Raw genomic sequence first — 20,482 nt, forward strand, 5'->3', positions numbered from 1 at the left:
AAGTTGTGCCTGCTTCAGAAGGTAATTTGTCAAAATATTTACCAAACATTAAAAAATAATAACATAATAATAATACTCCTTTTACAAAATGGTACAATAACACCTTAAGGAACCAGAAAATACTAAATGTCTTTGGCTATACAACTAAAAGGCCATTCTTCCAAAGGAATAGGGCGTATTCATTTCAGAACCAACAACAGAAACAGAAAATGTAACAGAAATATGCATAGAATTTAATAATCTGTGTTGCCTTTTTCTGTCATCCTACTCATATAATAAGCAAGGAGAATGCAATTTACATCATCTTCCCAGGTAAGACTCAGTAGCACTACAAAGAAGATACCGAAATTTCTGCAAAGGCAAAGTGAGTTAAGACAGTTACACAACTAAGACCGAAGGGATGTAGGTTATTTGAATTTTTTTTTCAGTTGTTTGCTTTTAGTTGTTTGCTTTTTTCCAAGCTTCACAAGTATAGAAATTAATAGCTGATAAACAGTCACAATCTTCACAAATGGAAAAAGAAATCAAATGAAACATTTATTAATAAATGATGCCTATTTTATTCAAGTGTTATGATAAAAAAAAATTTCAGCACAGCTGTTGCGTTTAAAAAAGTGAAACTACATACTATGTTTCTAGCTCAGTAAACAGATGAACCTGATGTCTGGATGACATAACAATTGAGCATTGTACAGTACATCTTATGAAGACCCGTAAATTAAAGAACTACTGGTTTAAAGTTAGTGATTATGAAACAAATACGCATTCATAGTTTCAGCTTCTTTTTTCTTCCTCGACCATCAGGTGCTCCGTCCATCTTACGTTTCTGGGTCTACAAACAAACAGAAGGATTCCTTTTCATCACCAGACTATTATCAATAGGAAAAAGCACTCCCACATAGCAGCAGATACTATATTCTTACCCCAAATAATCCTGATTCTCCAAGTAATTTTATCTACTCATTTTGCTGACACATTAACAAATTTTAACACGAATAATGAAGTACATGAATACTTCATAATTCACAACATACCAAATAGCATGACCTCTAACCAAAATAAAAGGTTACAAATAGCAGTTATTCTCTAGACACATTCATTTATTCATGCACTTATAATACATTACTTCTGTCTTCAAAGTTTTGCTTTCACATTGCCAGAATCATCACTGGGGCACTAAATCAAAGTTTTTAAATGGTACTGGCAAAGGCTGTAAATCCAATGCCTTCCTGGTATTTACTACAGCCTGACAGTGTAACTGACTCCCCCCAGGCCAAGAACAGGTTCCTGGCATTCACAAGGCTATCTTCCCAGATTCTCCTGAATCCCCCCCTACGATGAACCCACACCGTAACACGATGCAATCAGTTATTTTATACTGTGACTTAAGACTATTATTTACAAAAACAAACATAACTAACACATCAATGACAATTTCCAAATTCTTAAAAAAGGCTACATGCTCCGAGAAAACAGTCACATATTCATGAGCACTCACTGAAGGCTTTGGTCCTCTTTTCTTTTTCTCTGCCTTCTCCTTTTCCTCTAGTTCCATGTTTTCTCTTTCGATCAAGGTAATTAAAGTGTTACACCTCCGCTGGAGCTCCTGAACAGTAAACATAAATTTATAAGATAAATATGTATTTTCCATCTTTAAGTTTTCATGATTTACAATTCTTAAGCAAAGATGTTTTAAAGAGGTAATATAAAAATGATCTACATATTTCCCAATAAAAATTCTGTAAAAGGAAGGAACTATTTTCACACATACTCCATGCTATGAAAATATGAATGATATTTGTAAATGTTTTAACTTCCTTATTTAAACTCATGCTGTCAGGTATTCATCATAAATTCTTCCTTCACCAAGGAACTAAAGCACTAAAAGTGCACACCTCAAATTACATGCAATACTGCTATTTATTTTTATGCCAAAAACTGGCATTTGCATCTAAAAGCTTGAAAATGGCAAGATTCTGTGTATTTCAGTGAAAACGAACTAGGGTTCACTGTAATAGGCTCATAAACTTTCCCTCAAAAGCATCATCACTAGGATGTAGGGTAGGCAATGTACTACACGTCAACTCTGGAAAGACAGCCATGGGCATTTATGAGGGGTTCTACCTCATCTCTCCCTAGATATCTATGGCCTCCAGGTAGGACTGTACAGTGTAGACAGAGTAGGAAACATGCCTATTTGCATCACTTCTGGTTACTGATGGAGCTAAACTGCGTTTTTCTTGGAGTGTTAGCACTTTAACAGAGAGACCAAGAGGCAGCGGCATCTAAGTCCTGCACTTCCTCTAACAGCTGCAGAGTGACACACCAAGTGAAACAAGTCAGAAGGAAAAACAAATGGAGTCATTAATGTATTAAATAGTGACTAAACAGAATATAAGTTTTTAAGTATATAGTCAGACAAAGGCAAGCTTCACTAACCTGTGACAGCAGACTATAGAACTGAACGCACCCAGAGGGGCGGGGGAGGGGAGGGGAGCACAGAGGACTAGGCTGTGCACCATGGATGCCTGGGCATGGGTGGACTACGGGAGTAGTACCTGATAGTGATACCACCTCAGCTAAAAATAAAATTAAAAAGCAACAACAAAAGAACTAATTTAACCTAACAATATTGTAGCAAAAATTTACCCCCAAGATAACAGAACCACAATTTCCTAATCTCAAATTCACAATTCATCTTAAAGAATATTAAATAAAATTTCTCTGGGGCCTCCCCGGTGGCACAGCGGTTGAGCGCTGGGTTGTGAAGCTGCTCGCAGTCTCTGCGGCACCGTTTCGATCCCCGGCTGCTCCCGGGCCACCGGAGGAGGGTCCCACATGGCACACAGACCTCTCCTGCCACCCGCTGCTCCCCTCAGCAGTGTACTTCGGTCCTTCTGCCTGCTCTGCTCCCCGCTCTGGCTCTGGTGAATTCTCTCACCCTCCCGCGCTTCTGACTGTACCCAGTGCATGTATAAACAAAACAAACAAACCAACCAGCAAACAAATAAATAAAGCATGCCTCTATAAAACATAAATAAATAAATAAATAAATAAAATTTCTCTGAACTGTTTGCGCTTGCTTCATTGCACAAAAGGCCCCAAGCACTCACCATGGCAGTTCTGGACTTGAGAAACCAGTCAAATCTGAACTGAGGAGAGTTGCGAATACACTGCCGTAATTCATCATAAACATTTTCTTTGTCAAATCCAAGCTTGTGAAGCATACAGATCAGAAAACGATCCTCTTCTTCAGTGTAGTTTTTTCCTTTGTTTGTACCATATGATATCCTCAGCTGATGAAAAGGTGCTTTGTACCGTCCAATCTATCAAAATCGGATTTTACATTATGTGAAATTATATAATCTGTAGTCAAACCTGGGTTTACTAAAATTAGCTATAAATGCAGTATCTAAAGTCAGAATTTTCTAGTCAAAGGACCTCCACTGCATTATACAGCATTTATCCTAAAAGAGCCTGTTAGTCTTTATCACTGTAAAGAGAAATACACACTCTGACTTTTGATACTAATGCAAGGAAAGGGTTAGGCCTAGTGCTTCTAACCCAGACACATGAACTGCAACACTCTGGTAAATTCTGAGATTACTGAGCTGCTCATAACATTGAATAATACCTTTGTGTCAAGTGCTTTTTTGATACTAATTCTTCTTTGAATTCTTGCCTCTCCCCTTTCAATCTGTGCCATAATCTTCTCTATGTCCTGGAGCTCATTGCACCTTTCCCAGAACACAGCTGTAAAACAACGAACGTTGGACAGATGGGATGAGTGGAAGGGGGAGAAACATAAAAATCTTAGTGTTATAAACACTCTAATTTATTTGTTAGGTATTAAGATATGCTCTTCTTTCTCTCACATCTAATACTACAAAGTCAGTCACAGTCACGTAATTTCTCAGTTTCAACTGTAAAAAAAGTGAGATGAACCGGATGGCTTAAATATGTTCCAACTCTTAAATTTCTGCTCTTCTTAAATTCTAAGTAGGCTCATCACAGCACAATTATACACATTCACTTGACCATCCAACAAACGTCAGAAAACATAGCATATCATATTTGAGAAATTACTAAGAGAATGAGATAAAAATAAAACAATTATTCAGTGTCCTATTCTTGTTTCTTGGCTAGCGTTAACAAGAGCTAAAAATAAATAACTATGCCATTTTAAAGAAGGGTATATTTTCTAATCAATTTTAAAAACATAAAAACAAAATAATCATCAAGTATGGCAAAATTCAGTTTATCGAACATAAATCAAAGAAAGAAAATATGACCTTTCCAATAGTTATCCGAAGTCTGAGGACATTCTCTTACCTATTAAAATAATAAAAGAATTACCTGAGTATTCAATGACTTCTTCTGGAGTTTTTCCTTCTACTTCTCTTGCTATATTTTCAATATCATCACGACCCCACTTCTCATTAGCTTTAATAAACTGATTAAAATCTCTCTTATTCCAATTGGTAAATCCCTTCAAAACAATAGAAACAAAAAATTTACTCAAGGCACAATGAACTTGGAAAAGACGCTACTTTATTTCACCAATGTTTCCAAACCCTACAGAAAAAATTTTGTGGATACTCATCCAGCTTTTTTATTTTTTTAAAAGTAGTAACTTTTCCTTATATACTTTCAATTCATCATATATTGCTAAGATACACTATCCAAGCAACTAAATCTGAGCAGAAGAGTAGGTATTACCGCATGAAAAGGTAACATTTTCACTGAATTTTAGATGGTTAGGAGCTTGCAAAGGGAAATGGATATAGAGGCTATGGAGCAAACTCGCAAGCAAGTGGGAAACAGAAGGAGAAATAGAAGCTAGATTAAGAGGATGTTAAAGCCCCTTGCACAGATTTGCATCTGCGAACAGCAGTTTATAGCAGCCACAAAGACTAGTCTCAGGAAAAGAAAAACGGGGGCACTGGAAGGACAGCAGTGAAAGGACACCCCTCCGCTACCCAACATCATCCCAACCACCGCAGCAACCCAGGACAGTCGCTGCCCAGCTTCCACCTACCCGCCCTGCTTCGTCGGCTCCAGTTACTCTATGTCTGAAAGCAAATTTTTCTTTTTTTCCCCACACAACCTAACACAGCACCTTACAACGTAACAGTAAACTCTGTGTCGGCTGAGGCTGTACCTGCGTGAGAAGTTTCTCTTTTTCCTCCAACTCTTCATCATTAAGGGGTTCAGCTTCGTCAATTTTAAGCTGTTCCTCTTTCTGTGCCTGTGCTGCATTTGGTAGGTCAGGATTTCTAGGTACCTAAAAAGATTTTTTCTCTAACATCAATCAGCAACTTTTTTCTTTAGTTTTAGAAAATATATCATTAAATATTTAACTAAATGACACAAGTTTTAATCTAACCATGAAAAAAAAAAATAACAATACCCTGAATTTAATTAAGTTAAAAACAAACCAGATTACTTAGTTTGTTTTTTTTTTCTTTTTAAAGAGATAGAGGGCCTCCCCGGTGGCGCAGTGGTTGAACGCTGGGTTGCAAAGCTGCCTGCAGCCTCTGCAGCACCGGTTCAATCCCCGGCCGCTGGGTGAGGGTCCCACATGGCGCGCAGACCTCTCCTGCCGCCCGCTGCTCCTCTCAGCAGTGTACTTCGGTCCTTCTGCCTGTTCTGCTCCCCGCTCTGGCTCTGGCGAATCCTCTCACCCTCCCGCACTTCTGACTGTACCCATGCTTGTATAAATAAATAAATAAAAAAGAGATAGAGATACAACTTTATGTACCGCACATATACAACTAAGATCAGTCATATTTCTTATTAGTAGGGCTCAAATTAATTGAGTTTTAAGAAATAACTTATGTCTACACACTCAATGGTGTCGGAGTAAGGAAAGAACACAAATGGAGAATTTCCATTACCTTGTACCCAATAGTTTTTCTGTAATATAAAATTTCTTTTTCCAATAATTCAAATAAGCGTGGAGGAAAGAATTGGAAATCCTGGACATTTGGTTGCTTTGGAGGCCGGGGAGCCTAAAGAAAAAGAAACAGGGAACAGGGTCAGACACAGCCAAACTCACAAAAGTTTTAGCTCCTCAAAGTTCACTACAGAACTGAGGCCTATGGAGGGGCGCGGGGGAGGGGGAGAAGCACAGGGACTGGAGGCAAGAATAAAATGGGGAGCGCATAACAGATGGTGTGGGTTATGGGTGCTCTGGGGGTGGGAGTGCCATGGGGGGCGGAGCCTATGCTTCCAAAATATAAACATTACTGCTACTAAAAAAATTTTTAACTAAATCAACAGAAAGCAATTTGGCTTTGAATGTGTTGTCAATCTTCGTTCCATAAACCAAACAAGTCAATTCACGTCCCTAAGCAACTGAAAGCATCTTTCAATAAAACCGAAACCACCACCACGAAATGCACACTTAAAAGTCAGTTTAGAAAACTCTTCACTCTTAATTTAAGGAGCACACTGCATCACAGAAAATATAATTCTCAATCTAATTTTACTGCAAGAAATATTGTCAAGAATGTCAAGAAAAATAATTTGCATTCTCAGAATCTTGGGTATTCTGCTGCTCAGTGAACTCACCTTGGGCGCTTTAGGCTCACTGACACGAAGCGCTTCCCTGAAATAGGCATCCACAGCGTAGTTGGCTTTTCTTTCTCGCTTAGGAGGTTCAATCCATTCTGTGAATGCGATCTTGCAGGTGGGAAACAATTCAAGTTACCCACTTTAATTATACAGTCACAAAGCTTACACAAATGCAATTCGTACGCACCACTATAGCAACTGTTTATCAATGGAAAGATCATAAAACCTTGGACTATAAATTCTACAAGAATAGGGACTGTATTTTGTTAAACACTGTAATTGACACATAGGATTATGGGCCTCCCCGGTGACGCAGCGGGTTGAGCACCGCGCTGTGAAGCTGTCCGCAGCCTCTGCAGTGTGGGTTTGATCCTGGTCAGCCATCGAGAATCCCACACGGTGCAGCAGACCTCTCCTGTGGCACCTGCTGCTCCCCTCAGCAGTGTATTTCAGTCCGTCTGCCTGTTCTGCTCCCTGCTCTGCCTCTGGTGAATCCTCTCACCCTCCCACGCATCTGGCCTGTACCCCAGCTCTTGTATTAAAAAAAAAAAAAAAAAAAAAAAACACACAGGACTATGCCTACATAGCACAGAAAATTCAATTGTTTTTTTAACTATAGTAAGGATAATCTTATTGTGTGCTACAGAACATATACTACAGTAGACAGAATTATACTATAACCTAAATTAAAATATGTACACAGATGTTGCCTAGAAAAACATCTGGAGGATATACACATCTAAACGTTAAGGAAGACACCAGGCAGAATTATTTTTTTCCTTCTATCTTGTATAAAAATAGCAAGTGACTTTTACAAAATAAGAAAAACTTTCCCTTTAATTATTACCAGTCAATTCTGCTATTAAGAAAAATTCAGCAAGGTATTATGACTTATGTTTTGCCAATAATTTCAATTTTCAAATGCACATTACTATTTGCACCACACAATATACTTCACCGTAACAGTAGACAATACACTTCATTATATAGCAATTATAAAACATCTTAGAGCTTACCAATTAAAAATTTGGCATTAAATGTAACACAAAAATGAAAACTTAGATGTGAATAAATGGAAGTAAGTGCTGTTTGAGACAAATTTACAAAACACTACCCCTAACACTTAAAATTCCAAGTTTCTTCTAGTAACCAAGACCTCTTTCTAAATTACCTTTTGTTTTTCTCTATAATCTTCTCCTTCAAAGTTATAAACACTCGACTCTGTATCCATTGTAAAGTTTCTAAGTGAGCTTTCGCCCATCTTGGAGAGTTTTTCATTCATCTCTGCAGTCTAGGGAACAAAATAAACACCTTATTAGATTAACAATTACAAAAAGCATGAGAACTGTATTCAAAATGAAGGATGCTTTACATCCACAGAGGCTTTCTTTTATAGAAATGTTATCTACAACTCATGTATTTCCTCAAGTAGTTCATATTAAGAATTTTAATACTGGAAACACGATTTTATCTACATCTTACCTTCTTTGCGCCTCTCTCCAAAATACCATCAATATCCTCATCAGTAATCTCACTTTCCTTTGAAGCGAAGACATGTGTTGCCCCGTGTCTGATCATTTGAAGCATTTCATCTTTCCCAATTTTGTTCAGATTCTGATCCACAAGTCTTCCTGGGGGGAGAAAGATTGTGCTGTGTAATACTAATTAAACACACTTAATTCTATGGAAACTTGGAACTTTAAATTGTGAAATGTAATAATACCATGTCATTTTGATTCAAATAACAAAAGCAATCACGCAAAATAAGGAGAAAATCATAAGCATCATATTACTTGAATGTGAGGGGGGAAAATAACTAGCCATGACATCATCCCAAAGAAACTGCCTTTTCAGTCCTTGCACTTGCCTTGCTGGATAACGATAGAGTCTAGCCGGAGCTTCATCTCGGCGCGCTCCACTATTCTCTCTTCCACAGTGTTATCAGTTATGAAGCGGAACACTCTGACTGTCTTGGTTTGTCCAATTCTGTGCGCGCGGTCCTAAGCAAATTACCATGTTATTTTGAAGTTAGAAATTCACAAAAATAACATTTGATTGTATATACTGAAAAACGAAATATTCTCAAGCATAGTTTTAAAATATGTTAACAAAACTGTACTAAAAACAGATTCGTATTATACTAATATTGTTAGATTCTCAATTGCTCAGTTTTGATCAAATCCATTATCTCACAAAGAAATCTTTATGGAGATATGAAATAGTTGCTAAATCTCTGAATGAGTTTGTTAAACTACTATCCTCCTATCACATTAGATGCATCAGATTAATTTTATTAGATTATACCAATGATCTAATGGCAGCAAGACAAGACAAAATTTATTTCAAGCTTGCTGGTTTTTTAAGAATCTTCTAACCTTAGGTTTAAATTCAAAAGGTTTTTCTAGATCTAAATCAAATTTTCACTTGCTCCTAGAAGCACCATGGTAAATGAACTCCACAATGTCAAAGCCTTAGTCTTTACAAATCACACAAGTAACAATATACCAGTAGTAAAAAGTTAATTTGAATTTCATCTTTTGTTTCACTTTTGGTAAGCTCACAAATCACACTGCTACAAAGACCCATATTTCAAATCAATTTCCCCCTGACCACCCTTACAAAGAACAGAGGATAAAAGACAGGTATTTCATAGTTGGATTTATAGGGATTCAAGTTACTAGAAATATTAAACTTAAGATTTTTAAAGTTCTCATATGAATCTACAAGCTACAGATAATTTTTTCAGCCTAAGAATTAACTTTCTGATCTGATAAAGGTACTCCCACACAAGGGCATATATTTTAAGTATCTAATGTGACAGGAGGATAACAGTTTAACAAACTCATTTCCTTTCCCTCCTAGGACACAATTATGTATCATTTACCAATTCCCTCGCAGTCAATTCTGCTATGAGAATTGTCGCCAGTGAATGTGAGGGCACTTACAGGTCTGAGCCCTAAAAAATTTGCTGGGCAACCCTCAGCTCTCTCTTGCCCCTTTTGACATTAGGTTGCAGAGGAAAGAGCAGGCCTCTGAGATCGTATGAAAAGGCAAAGTGGTGAGATGGAAATACCCTCATTCAGACAGAAAATCACCTGCAAATTTCCTCCATTCAACTACTGGATCTGAAAAAAATAAAATTCTGCTGGGTAAGTCCCTGACATTTGTAGGATGCATATTAGCTTGTTTTAACTAAAACATCTGTTAAGATAGAATGCATTTATCTCTTATCTGCTTACCATAGCCTGGAGATCAACTTGGGGATTCCAATCTGAATCATACAAAATTACCACATCAGCAGTAGCAAGATTGATACCAAGACCACCAGCACGTGTGCTTAACATGAAAACAAACTTCGAGCTGTTTGGTTCGTTGTATGCATTGATGGAGTCCTAACAGACAGGAAAAAAAAAAAAAAAAGAAACATTGTCAGAAAATTGTTTGATCTGTGTTGTTAGGCCCTTTCCCTGCATTTTACTCACTTGTCTCTCATCGTGGGGTGTTTGCCCATCTAATCTGCAGTACTCATAATTTCTCCACATGCAATAATCTTCCAAAATGTCCAATACTCTTGTCATCTGACTGAAGATTAGTACTCGTGAACCTGGGGGAGAATGTAATAGCCCATTGTCAGAGGTCTCAAAAGTAAAATTGGTTTTAAATTTTAGGCTAACCCCTTAATTCCAAATGACCTAGTTGATTAATAAGCAAAAAAACTGTATGTTATTAGCCAAGTCAGTCATTCTCCACATCTTTCTCATCACGGAACAAACAAATAGTAAAGGCTGATATGTTATAATACATAGTACAGGTTAAGTTAAACTAGGAAGGTACTTGCCTCTAGTCTGGGAGGTTGTGACATTCCATGGCTGAGATGATAATTTTTTTACTCCACAGAAAATTAAAAATAACTTTCCAGAGCAAGTGCTCCATATGCATGACCCCACACATCCACCATCACAATCCCAATACTCTACACCCTTCCAGACCAAAGGACCATAATGTGTGCCTCATGTCTATAGTAGCAGTCCTTCACTTAGATCATTAATTCAAATCATTCAACTATTCTATTTCTTCAGCCAGCTGCACAATGCCTTTGTAGAATATATGAAGACAAAGGAAACATTATGAAAAACGATTATAAATTATTTTGTCTTGGAAGCTGACACTTATAATCCGCTGCTACTCCACTTTCCTATATCCCAAATGCACAGACAGTTCACTAGTTTCCATTTTCCCTGCAAAACTTTAAAACAGCTTTCATTAGTACTCCTACCAATTCCAATTCCTTTAATTACTAAGTTTTCGAGGAAAGTATTTTAGAAAATATATTTTCGTAAAAAGGTTTAAGGGCCTCCCTTGTGGCCCAAGGTGGTTAAGTCCCAGTACAACGAAGCTGTCTGCAGCCACTGCAGCACGAGTTCAATCCCTGGCCAGGAAGCTGACCCACATGGCACAGCAGACTTCTCCTGTCTCTCCTGCTGCTCCCCTGAGCAGTGTTTTTCAGTCTATCCCCCTGTTCTACTCCCTTCTCTGGTGAATCATCTCACCCCTCACACCTCTGGCTATACCCCAGTTCTTGGATGCATAAATAAATCTTTTTTTTAAAGTATAAAAAAATTCACTGACCACTCCTACTATGTTTCTGATAGTAAATATCCTAGAAGATTGAGCTATGTATACATCTGTCATTTTTAGCAAAGTGTACAGAGAAACTCAAAAGGAGAAATTTGTAATCTTCCATCTTGTAACATATCATTTTATAGAATAATTTCTGTATGAAATATTTGATACGTAGGATTTGCTTCAAAATAATCTAGGAGAGGAAAGCATACACGTAATAGATGAATGAGCTGAAATTGAGCTGGATGAGTCGAAACTGTTAAAACTAATTTCATACTACATTTACTCTACATTCACATAATTTAAATACACTTGTACACGTATCAAAAGCTCTTTTCATATTAAGTAAGCATGTAATAAAAAGAACTTGGGCTCATGCATGTGTTATTTAATAAAATAAAAATCCCCCAAAATAGTTAAATACAATGCCACAAACACACCACCACTGTCTATACATAAAAAATGTGAGAAATGTAATGTGGGAGGGAAGAGCACTTTGGGCATTTTGAAACAAAAAGCTGATTACTTCTGGGAAAGCATATATAAAATGAGAACTCTTCTTCCAAAATCGAGAGTACGGTTGCCGTAACCACTTTCTGTAAGATTTAGAGCCTAAATGTGTGGCTAAGTAAGGGGAAGCAAGAAGATTCAGATAATACAAAACAGCTGTTAAAAGTCCCACAGTTCAGCTTAAGAATGTGCCAGAGGGCCTCCCCGGTCGCAGGCAAGGGTCCCACATGGCGCTCAGACCTCTTCTGCCATGCCCCACTGCTCCCCTCTGCAGTGTACTTCATCAGTCTGCCTGTTCTGCTCCTGGCTCTGGTGAATTCTCTCACCCTCCCACGCTTCTGACTGTACCCAGTGCTTGTATAAATCAATAAATCAATAAATCTTTAAAAAAAAAAAAAAAGAACGTGCCAGAGTAGTCACTTAAAAGTCTAGTAATCCCTTATTTTAACATTAGAATTGTAGAAGTTTGTACTACTCCTTAATTTGATACCAGTTACATAGATACCTTGTTCTTTTAATTTAGGGAGCAGCTTGTCTAACACCACCATTTTGCCACTGTTGGTAACTAGATGCATATCTGTTGTATAAGGTGGACCAGGTTCAGCTCCATCAAAGAGATATGGATGATTACAGCACTTCCTCAACTGCATCAGGATGTTCAACAACCTCATTTTGTCCATCTTCCCCGCTGAATTCAGTATATCTATATCCTTCATTAATATCCTAGTATACCTAGTAAGAACAAAAATATGGTTAATAGATCGCAAACATTCCCTTACTCGTCCCTGCCACTTTACAGACTTAATCTAAGTCTGAGGGAGAATCTGAAAAGGTAAGGCATGAAGGTAAGAATAAGATGAATACAATATGATTTAAATATAAGTAAAAGCCAGTGGAGGGAGGTGGAAATATGAACGCAGTGAAGTTACATCCATAAGCTAAGGCTGGATTGCAAAGATTCTGGAATCCCTAAGAATCTAAATTCTTAGATTATCCTGCAGCAAACAGCTATGTATTTAAATACCAGTTTCAGGACCTTATTCATCTGAACAAAATAAATATCTAAGCAACCTATGTTTAACAACTTCAAACATGGAACATGTTTAAGTCATTTAAGGCAGAACTTTCCATCACAATTATAACTGACATTAAAATTCACTAGCATGTTTGACTGAAAAAGATCTGCATTCCCTTTACAATGACTTGAGTCTTAGTTCTGTATTTCAGAGTCATAGCAGATAAGCCTAATAGCTGCGCTACCCTGTATTTCAAAAGTTGAAAGACTGACGATGGCCTGTTTTCCCTAATGGTCCTCTTTTCCAGATAACATGCCCATCCGTTCAGTTCTTTTACCAACTCCAGCCCCTTGCAAACTAGGAATTGCATAGACTTGAGATGTGGTGTAAACAGTAAAGAACATTCATTTATGCCAAGCTAACATGTTTTTCTGAGGCCACTTAGCAATGATGATTCATGTGAAACTTTCTATCTACAGAAAAAGTTTTAATGCTCAATCAGTAATTTCTAGCATTTTAGATTTCATACACCCATGAAAAATTAAAGATTCTCAACATTTTTATTTTGCCCAATCCTGGTGTTTAAACTTGGTTTTTTGGGGCCTCCTCTGGTGGCACAGCAGTTGAGCGCTGGGCTGCAAGGCTGCCCGCAGCCTCTGCAGCACCGGTTCGTTCCCCAGCCGCCGGCGAGGGTCCCACAAAAATATAAATGAATAAAAATAAACTTAAAATTTTGGATTCATAAGCCTCCCATCCTGGTCTTGTCTATCATAGTTTCTATACTTTGCATCAAAAATTTGGTTTTCAAGTCGTTTTCCTATTTTAAATGACTAGAAAATTCTGTAGATTGACTTCAATCCAGCAAAAAGGAATTCGCTGAAGAACCACAAGTTCAGAAAACAAAGTATCAATGAGAGTTAGTGAGGACACAAGAGCGTTAACATCTCAGAACACTTACCATTCCCTCTGCATCTTGCTGAGACCCACATAGATTTTTACTTCCTTCTTTGGAGGCAAACTCTTCTCAACATCAGCCTTAATTCTCCGAAGAAGGAAGGGACGCAGAACCTTAAATGAGCAAAAAGGAATGGAGATGTCTTTATCTCTAATTTAAGTATTTCAGTATCTCAAAATTGTCTATTAAATTCATAAAACAAAAAAAATTATCTACTTGAATATTAAATGACTTTTACTCCCTTCCAAATATGTAACGGTGTTAACTGATATCCTGAATAGTAATACAAGACCACTATTTATTCAATATATGTATTAAGTATATACTTGTTATATTGTTAAAAAAAATACAAAATACTAGAGCAAAATTTGTAAATGTGGGGCCTCCCTGGTGGCGCAGTGGTTGAGCACTGGGTTGCGAAGCTGCCGGCGACCTCTGCGGCGCCGGTTCGATCCCCGGCTGCTCCCCGGCCACCTGAGGAGGGTCCCACATGGCGCGCAGACCTCTCCTGCCGCCCGCTGCTCCCCTCAGCAGTGTGCTTCGGTCTTTCTGCCTGCTCTGCTCCCCGCTCTGGCTCTGGTGAATTCTCTCACCCTCCCGCGCTTCTGACTGTACCCAGTGCATGTATAAACCAAACAAACAAACAAACAAATAAATAAAACATGCCTCTATTTAAAAAAAAAAAAAAAAAATTTGTAAATGTTTTCAATATTCACTGCCTTTCAGGTTTAAAACTAATTAAATGCACACTGCCTAGCATTATTTAGGAAATGACTAGGTTCACATTAAGTCTACTGTTTTTAATTTTGTATCCTTTTCAAATTTACAGTTTTTAAGTAAACTTACCCATGCAACCATTACTTAAACAACACCCCAGAAATCCTTTTTATAACCTTCCCACTCTCTATCCCTTTTCCTCACCAAGAGTAAGCACGTCTTCTTTGTAACATCAAATTTGTTTTGCTATTATTTTTGACTCTCTCTCTTGAGATACACATATATGTATGAATGTATGTGTGTGTATATATATCAGGGGTGTGTGTGTGCACAAGCACGCACAGGATATGCCCAGTAATGTCTGGTTTCTTTTATTCAAATGTTGTTTGTAAGTCATATTTGTGTTATATATTCATTTTCACATAATAATTGTAACTGGAAAACTAAAGATACCTTTTTTTACATGTTTATACCTATCTGTTCTATTTATACTGGCTTATAAAAATATTATCGCAAAACAAATTAAAAATTAGTGAAAAAAAAATGATGAGCAACATTTCTCTAACATGTGAAGAAGCTAGTACAGCTCAAGCCAACAGCCAGCACTAAGTGCCAGACATGCGTGTGAAGGCCTCAGCCCCACCGGCCCTCTTCAAGGATTTCCAGCACAATGCAGCTGGATTAATTTGGCAAAACCAGCAAAGAAACCACCCAGTCAGCTCATGAACTCTGCTGTTACTAAAATAAATTATTATAATTTTGTTGATTTTCTGGAGGAGAAGGGGAGGTTGTTCTGCAACAGGTAACTTACATATCATTCCTAAGTATACACATGCTGATTCTGAACATCCTGTTGAGTCTAGAGAAGCTATGATAACACTTTCAGGGCAAAACCAATTAGAGAGGTAGCTACCAGACCTCCTCTTTCTTATTTAATATTACTTTGAACAAAATATACAGAGATGTAAAAACTGTTGGCTGGTGGTTGTCCTCATTTGCTTTACCTATGTGTACCTGTTTATTAAAGAAAAGCCAAGAGCAGAAAGGTATGGGAAAATATGCAGGAAGGAAAATTAATTTCCTGTGCCCCCTTATCTAGCCCAAAGACTACATACACACCCCAAAATCCACTGAATTAATCTAAACTGAGTGCTTAGCAGCCTGAATGCCATTTAAATCTAAACAAAGGTTGCCTAGGAAACCACCTACAAATTAAAATTCAATAAGGATTTTAAAATACTTTATGTAATTTATATAGAAAATATTTCAATATTCATAAACATAATTTATAAACAAGCCCATTCAAATATCTATTTATGAGCCAGGAATTGTGCTAGGGATACAAAGACACTAAGAAGACATGTTTCTTGCCTTGCATTAACAATGCAGCAGGGAAAACACTTATGAATTAATCATTTCAATACTCTATGCAAAGTCCTATGCTAAAATGCACAAATTGTTTAAAGTTGGAATACAAATTAACAATCCCTAAGCTAGCACCAGCCTGTGTATTTATTTAGTGGAGAAGGTGACATCACTACTGATTCTGGTCAGGTATCAGTAAAAAGAGAGCAGGAAGGGATATCAGATGTGGCCAAAAAAAGACAAGATAGTAAGACCATAACTAATACAATATTTACTGAGTACTGCCAACAAGGTTATTGGTTCTAGCAAATTAAAGCTTGATAATAAGTAAAACAAAAGTTGAAGAATGCGTGGCCTCCCTGCTGGCACAGGGGTTAAGTCTCAATACCATCAAGCTATTGGCACCCACTGCAGCTTGAGTTTGATCCCCAGCCAGGGAGCTGACCCACATGGCGCAGCAGACCTCTCCTGTATCGCCCGCTGCTCCCCTCAGCAGTGTATTTCAGTAGTTCTCCCTGTTCTGCTTCCCATTCTGTCTCTGGTGAATCCTCTCACTACCCCCCAACACCCCCGTTCTTATATGCATAAAATAAAAATAAATCTTAAAAAAAAAGTTGAAGAATGCTAGAAAGGTTAGATCACGGAAGAAACTTGCCCTCCGGGGACATTTTTGCCTGTCATAAGTAGAAGCATACTACTAGCATCTAAAGATAAGGTGTTGGGGATGTTATTATACAGGAAAACCACTTTCCCCAAAAAAATATCCAGATCAAACCTTTGATGTAAGTTGAGAACCCCAAGTTAGGTCAGGGAAAGTCTGTATCCCCATGTTTATAAGGGCTGGCTTCATTCTGCTGATCAGGGTACCTTTATCTGGGGTCTGTTAGAGAAACTTCTCTATCACCTTTCAATTATAAATCTTCACAGGAAGAAAGTAAGCTCAATACCATGGCAAAAACACCAATTCTGCTCACCACTGCACTTCAGCAGCTGCTTATACACAGTCAATGGATTTAAGAACAAACGCATCTTTTAGTCTTTCAAAGTTAAGCCTACTAAGAGTCTTCTATGGAATATACATGAAACTAAGCTTTAAAAATCTGTACATATAACTTCATATGCAACTCTTCTTTCCCGTATTATACTTCTTTTTAAAAAAAAAAAAAACCAATGGGTTATTTTTTTCCCTTTATAAATTAGAATTCGAAGTGCTAATGCTAAAACCACCATACATCACCCTACCTCCTACTTATAAACAGTTAAGTGGTAGGATTCAAAGCCACTATGCTTTGCATTAACAGGAAAATATTTCTTCAATATGGCTCTATTATTCTTCCTATTATAAATATGCTTTAACCCAACTCCAAAATACGTACCATATGCAGCCTCTCAACCAGCTTTTGATCCCCCAGACAATTGTTTGTATCAAACCAGGAATCAAAGTCCTAGATTAACAAACAAAACATTAGGACCAGAGGTAACATTAACTAGAAATACCTATTTTGCCAAACACAATGATTTCTAGAATTTCTAATACTGAAGTTATGAACCTCAAAAAAATCACTCTGTTCAGACCCCTATCTGTCCTAAGTGCATCAGAATTAGCAATTTTCAGAAAAGTAGTTTGAGCATATTACTTCCTAAACATTTTTCTCAAAAACAAGATGGCCTAATTTCAGAGAAAAGACAACTGGAAAGCAAGTTTAATAGAAATAATTGGATAACTAATATACGTGAAAAAAATCCTTGCTTTCTTTGTAAAAGCTTAAAAATTAAAATGATCTGTTTGTTCTTTATGACCACTCAAATATAGGATTTCCACAGCAATGTTAGTTTTAATTCAAATTACTCAAAGTGAGGTCGAGATAACCAGCATTTCACTGGTTTGTGAACAAGGCTAATGTCACTAGCCTTTCCTTGAGAATGTAATCTATTTGGCTCCATTAGTAAGAGTAATAGAATTCGCTGGGTTAACTAAAGCAAAGCTTTCACAGAGACTAAACAAATGAGTCTCAATGTGCAAAAAATAAAAGTTTCTTAAAAACAAAAACATCAACATTCAAAAAAGTAAAACTAATGCAGCTTTCTGAGACTGGATAAATGTCTTTCAAGAACACAAATTTCTCTATTCTTTTAAAATGATCCTTAATACAACAAACCAAAATGAAGATCTTTTTACAATTTACTTAAATAAATGTACCAATATAGAGGTCCCCAAAGCCCCTCCCCCCACCCCCCAGAACTAAAGGCTCAGAAATGAATTCTGGTTTATCAAAAACCTGCAGTTACTAAACCGCACAGACTTTTGACAGGTTATTTCTAGGTATTACCAACAGGTCAAAAAAAATGGCTAATTAACCATTTCTATCAATGAAAATAATCTATAAAGGTAAAGATTAGGTCCTGTTTCTAAGAGCATTAAATAAAATGACAAAATACAGTCCAACAAATTTGAGAGTCATCTTGGGGCAAGGCCATCTTTGGGGCTTAAAATACAATGTGAAGTTTGAAAAGTTCACTTCGGAAATGCCCTGCACAGGCCCTTAGTAACATAAGCAGTTCACTGAGGGCCACTGAAACTGAGGTTAACAAGGCTACCAAATAGAAATGCTAGTCTGTGACATTCCAGAGGAAAGAAACAAGTATTTATAAAACAAAATTGAAACAAAGACACAAAATAAAGTTTTAAGTTAATAATTTTGTAGGTTATACCAGGTTAACTATGTAAAAAGCATGAGGAAATTAATGATTATCTCAAGTAGTACAAAAAGACAGGTCAATTCTATTACAAAAATGTACAGCATCTAATGAACATACTATCTTTAGTCTAACCAGAAAACCATTAGAAATACTTACATCAGCTGAATTAAAAACATCTGGCAACAAAAAATTAAGCAGTGACCAGAGCTCATGCAAGTTGTTCTGCAGAGGTGTTCCAGTTAGTAGCAGGCGATTTGTAGTCTTGAATTCTCTCACTATTTCTGACAACTAAAAGAACAAAATTCAGTCAGAAAATTCGGAATGTTAGTCAAGATCTAAATAAAAGCACAAATGATTTTCACATCTAGTATCAAATTACTGGGCCTCCCTGGTGGCACAGGGGTTAAGTCTCAGCACTATCAAGCCATCACCAGCCACTGCAGCCTGAGTTTGATCCCCACCAGGGAGCTGACCCACATGGTGCAGCAGACCTCTCCTGTCTCGCCCGCTGACTCCCCTCAGCAGTGTATTTCAGTAGATCCACCTGTTCTTCTCTCCACTCTAACTCTGGTGAATCCTCTCACCCCCCTCACCCCTGGCCTATACCTCACTCTTGTATGCATAAATAAATAAAAATAAATATTTAAAAATAATATCAAATTACCTTTGATTTTTCATTTTTGATCCTGTGAGCTTCATCTATAACTAAATACCTCCAATTAAATTTTTTGAAAACAGACTTCTCTTTAATAAGCATTTCATAAGACGTAACACACACATCCCATTCTCCTGGTAATAAAACATCTCTGACAAAAGCAGCCTGTGTAACAAGAGGAAAAAATTGTAAATAAGCTATAAATTTATTGATGACAAACAATGTAATATGCAAAAAGGGATGAAAATGCTTAAAAAGTCTAGTTGTTTATATTATGCAAGCATCAGTAACTAGCTTTCCTACCACTAACGTAACTTCATTATTTACCTTTTATCAAAAATTGGCCAAAAAAATGCAAAATTTAATGAACTCCTAAAATATCTTTTCTCCTCTATTCCACTAGCCCCTGAAATTCTTTGAGGAGTTAGGTTTAGGTAAAAGAGTAGTATTTCTGAAATAAAAATACAAGATTGAAAGTTTTACAGGAATCACTTATTCTTTTCGTATTTATAGGTATACTGAGACAGTGCTGTTAGTATTCCTATTTTACAGATGAGGAAACTACAAAATATCTGTGCTCCAAACACATTAATTTGGTAAATTGTAATACCCAAAGTGTGTATAAAAGGAAAAAAAGAAATCGAGAATCATCACATATAGTTAGGCAAAGGAAAAACAAAGTACATAATCTTTCAAATGGTATTTTTAATGGGAATTTTACATTAATAGCATCTTGTCAGTCAACAATGTAACTTATTTCAATAGATACCACCCATACCAACGCACCAGGTTACTATAACTCAGTCTATAAAAACTACTATTTTATGACTAGTATCATGTAAAAATCTGGCTCCTTAAAAACTCCAATCACTTCCATACTCAAAACTTCTTTTAAAAAAGAAAGTATTTCTATCATGTAAGTCTTTGATTTTAATACAATCACTTCTACAAGCAAGAAAAACAAACTATAAAATCATTACTTCCTACAGTTCACAACTCCTTTACCCCAGTATGATCCTGAACCAAGACATCAGATTTGGAAACTGCTAATACTTGTGAATTTATTATTGCATCCCTTTTCTTTTATCTCTCCCTCCTTTAGTTGTCCCCTCCTCCAAACCTATATTCAAATTCTTTTAATATCAAAAGTGCAATGAAATACTAGACACTTACTCTTTGTTCTTTATCTCCTATTAAGCAAACAGATCTCAGCGTTGGTACCCATCTCTTGAATTCACTCATCCAGTTATGTAATGTAGACTTGGGAACCAAAACCATATGAGGACCAGGAATGTTTCTATAGTGTTTCATGTACCCAAGAAGAGAGATTGTTTGAAGAGTCTTTCCCAGGCCCTAAAAATTTCA

General features: G+C 37.0%; 1 protein-coding gene across 1 annotated transcript in view; it reads right to left on the minus strand.

The window, feature by feature from the left end:
- Positions 1-540: 540 nt before the first annotated feature.
- Positions 541-20,482, minus strand: part of SMARCA5 (SWI/SNF related, matrix associated, actin dependent regulator of chromatin, subfamily a, member 5) — a 29,393-nt gene continuing 9,451 nt past the window's right edge. Inside the window, exons 6-24 of the mRNA XM_037495612.1 lie at positions 20,291-20,470; positions 19,127-19,282; positions 18,619-18,750; positions 17,139-17,207; positions 13,684-13,793; positions 12,215-12,441; positions 10,059-10,180; positions 9,816-9,968; positions 8,444-8,576; positions 8,059-8,207; positions 7,748-7,867; positions 6,574-6,684; positions 5,898-6,011; positions 5,162-5,284; positions 4,357-4,489; positions 3,635-3,753; positions 3,114-3,326; positions 1,499-1,606; positions 541-832 (exon numbers count right to left, since the gene is read on the minus strand). Of these exons, the coding sequence (XP_037351509.1) occupies positions 767-832; positions 1,499-1,606; positions 3,114-3,326; positions 3,635-3,753; positions 4,357-4,489; positions 5,162-5,284; positions 5,898-6,011; positions 6,574-6,684; positions 7,748-7,867; positions 8,059-8,207; positions 8,444-8,576; positions 9,816-9,968; positions 10,059-10,180; positions 12,215-12,441; positions 13,684-13,793; positions 17,139-17,207; positions 18,619-18,750; positions 19,127-19,282; positions 20,291-20,470 (2,538 nt within the window). The 3' untranslated portion in view covers positions 541-766. The remainder of the gene's footprint in view (positions 833-1,498; positions 1,607-3,113; positions 3,327-3,634; positions 3,754-4,356; positions 4,490-5,161; positions 5,285-5,897; positions 6,012-6,573; positions 6,685-7,747; positions 7,868-8,058; positions 8,208-8,443; positions 8,577-9,815; positions 9,969-10,058; positions 10,181-12,214; positions 12,442-13,683; positions 13,794-17,138; positions 17,208-18,618; positions 18,751-19,126; positions 19,283-20,290; positions 20,471-20,482) is intronic.

This window comes from Talpa occidentalis, unplaced genomic scaffold (assembly GCF_014898055.3).
Source record: "Talpa occidentalis isolate TD23 unplaced genomic scaffold, MPIMG_talOcc4v2.1 talOcc4.8, whole genome shotgun sequence".
NCBI lineage: Eukaryota > Metazoa > Chordata > Mammalia > Eulipotyphla > Talpidae > Talpa > Talpa occidentalis.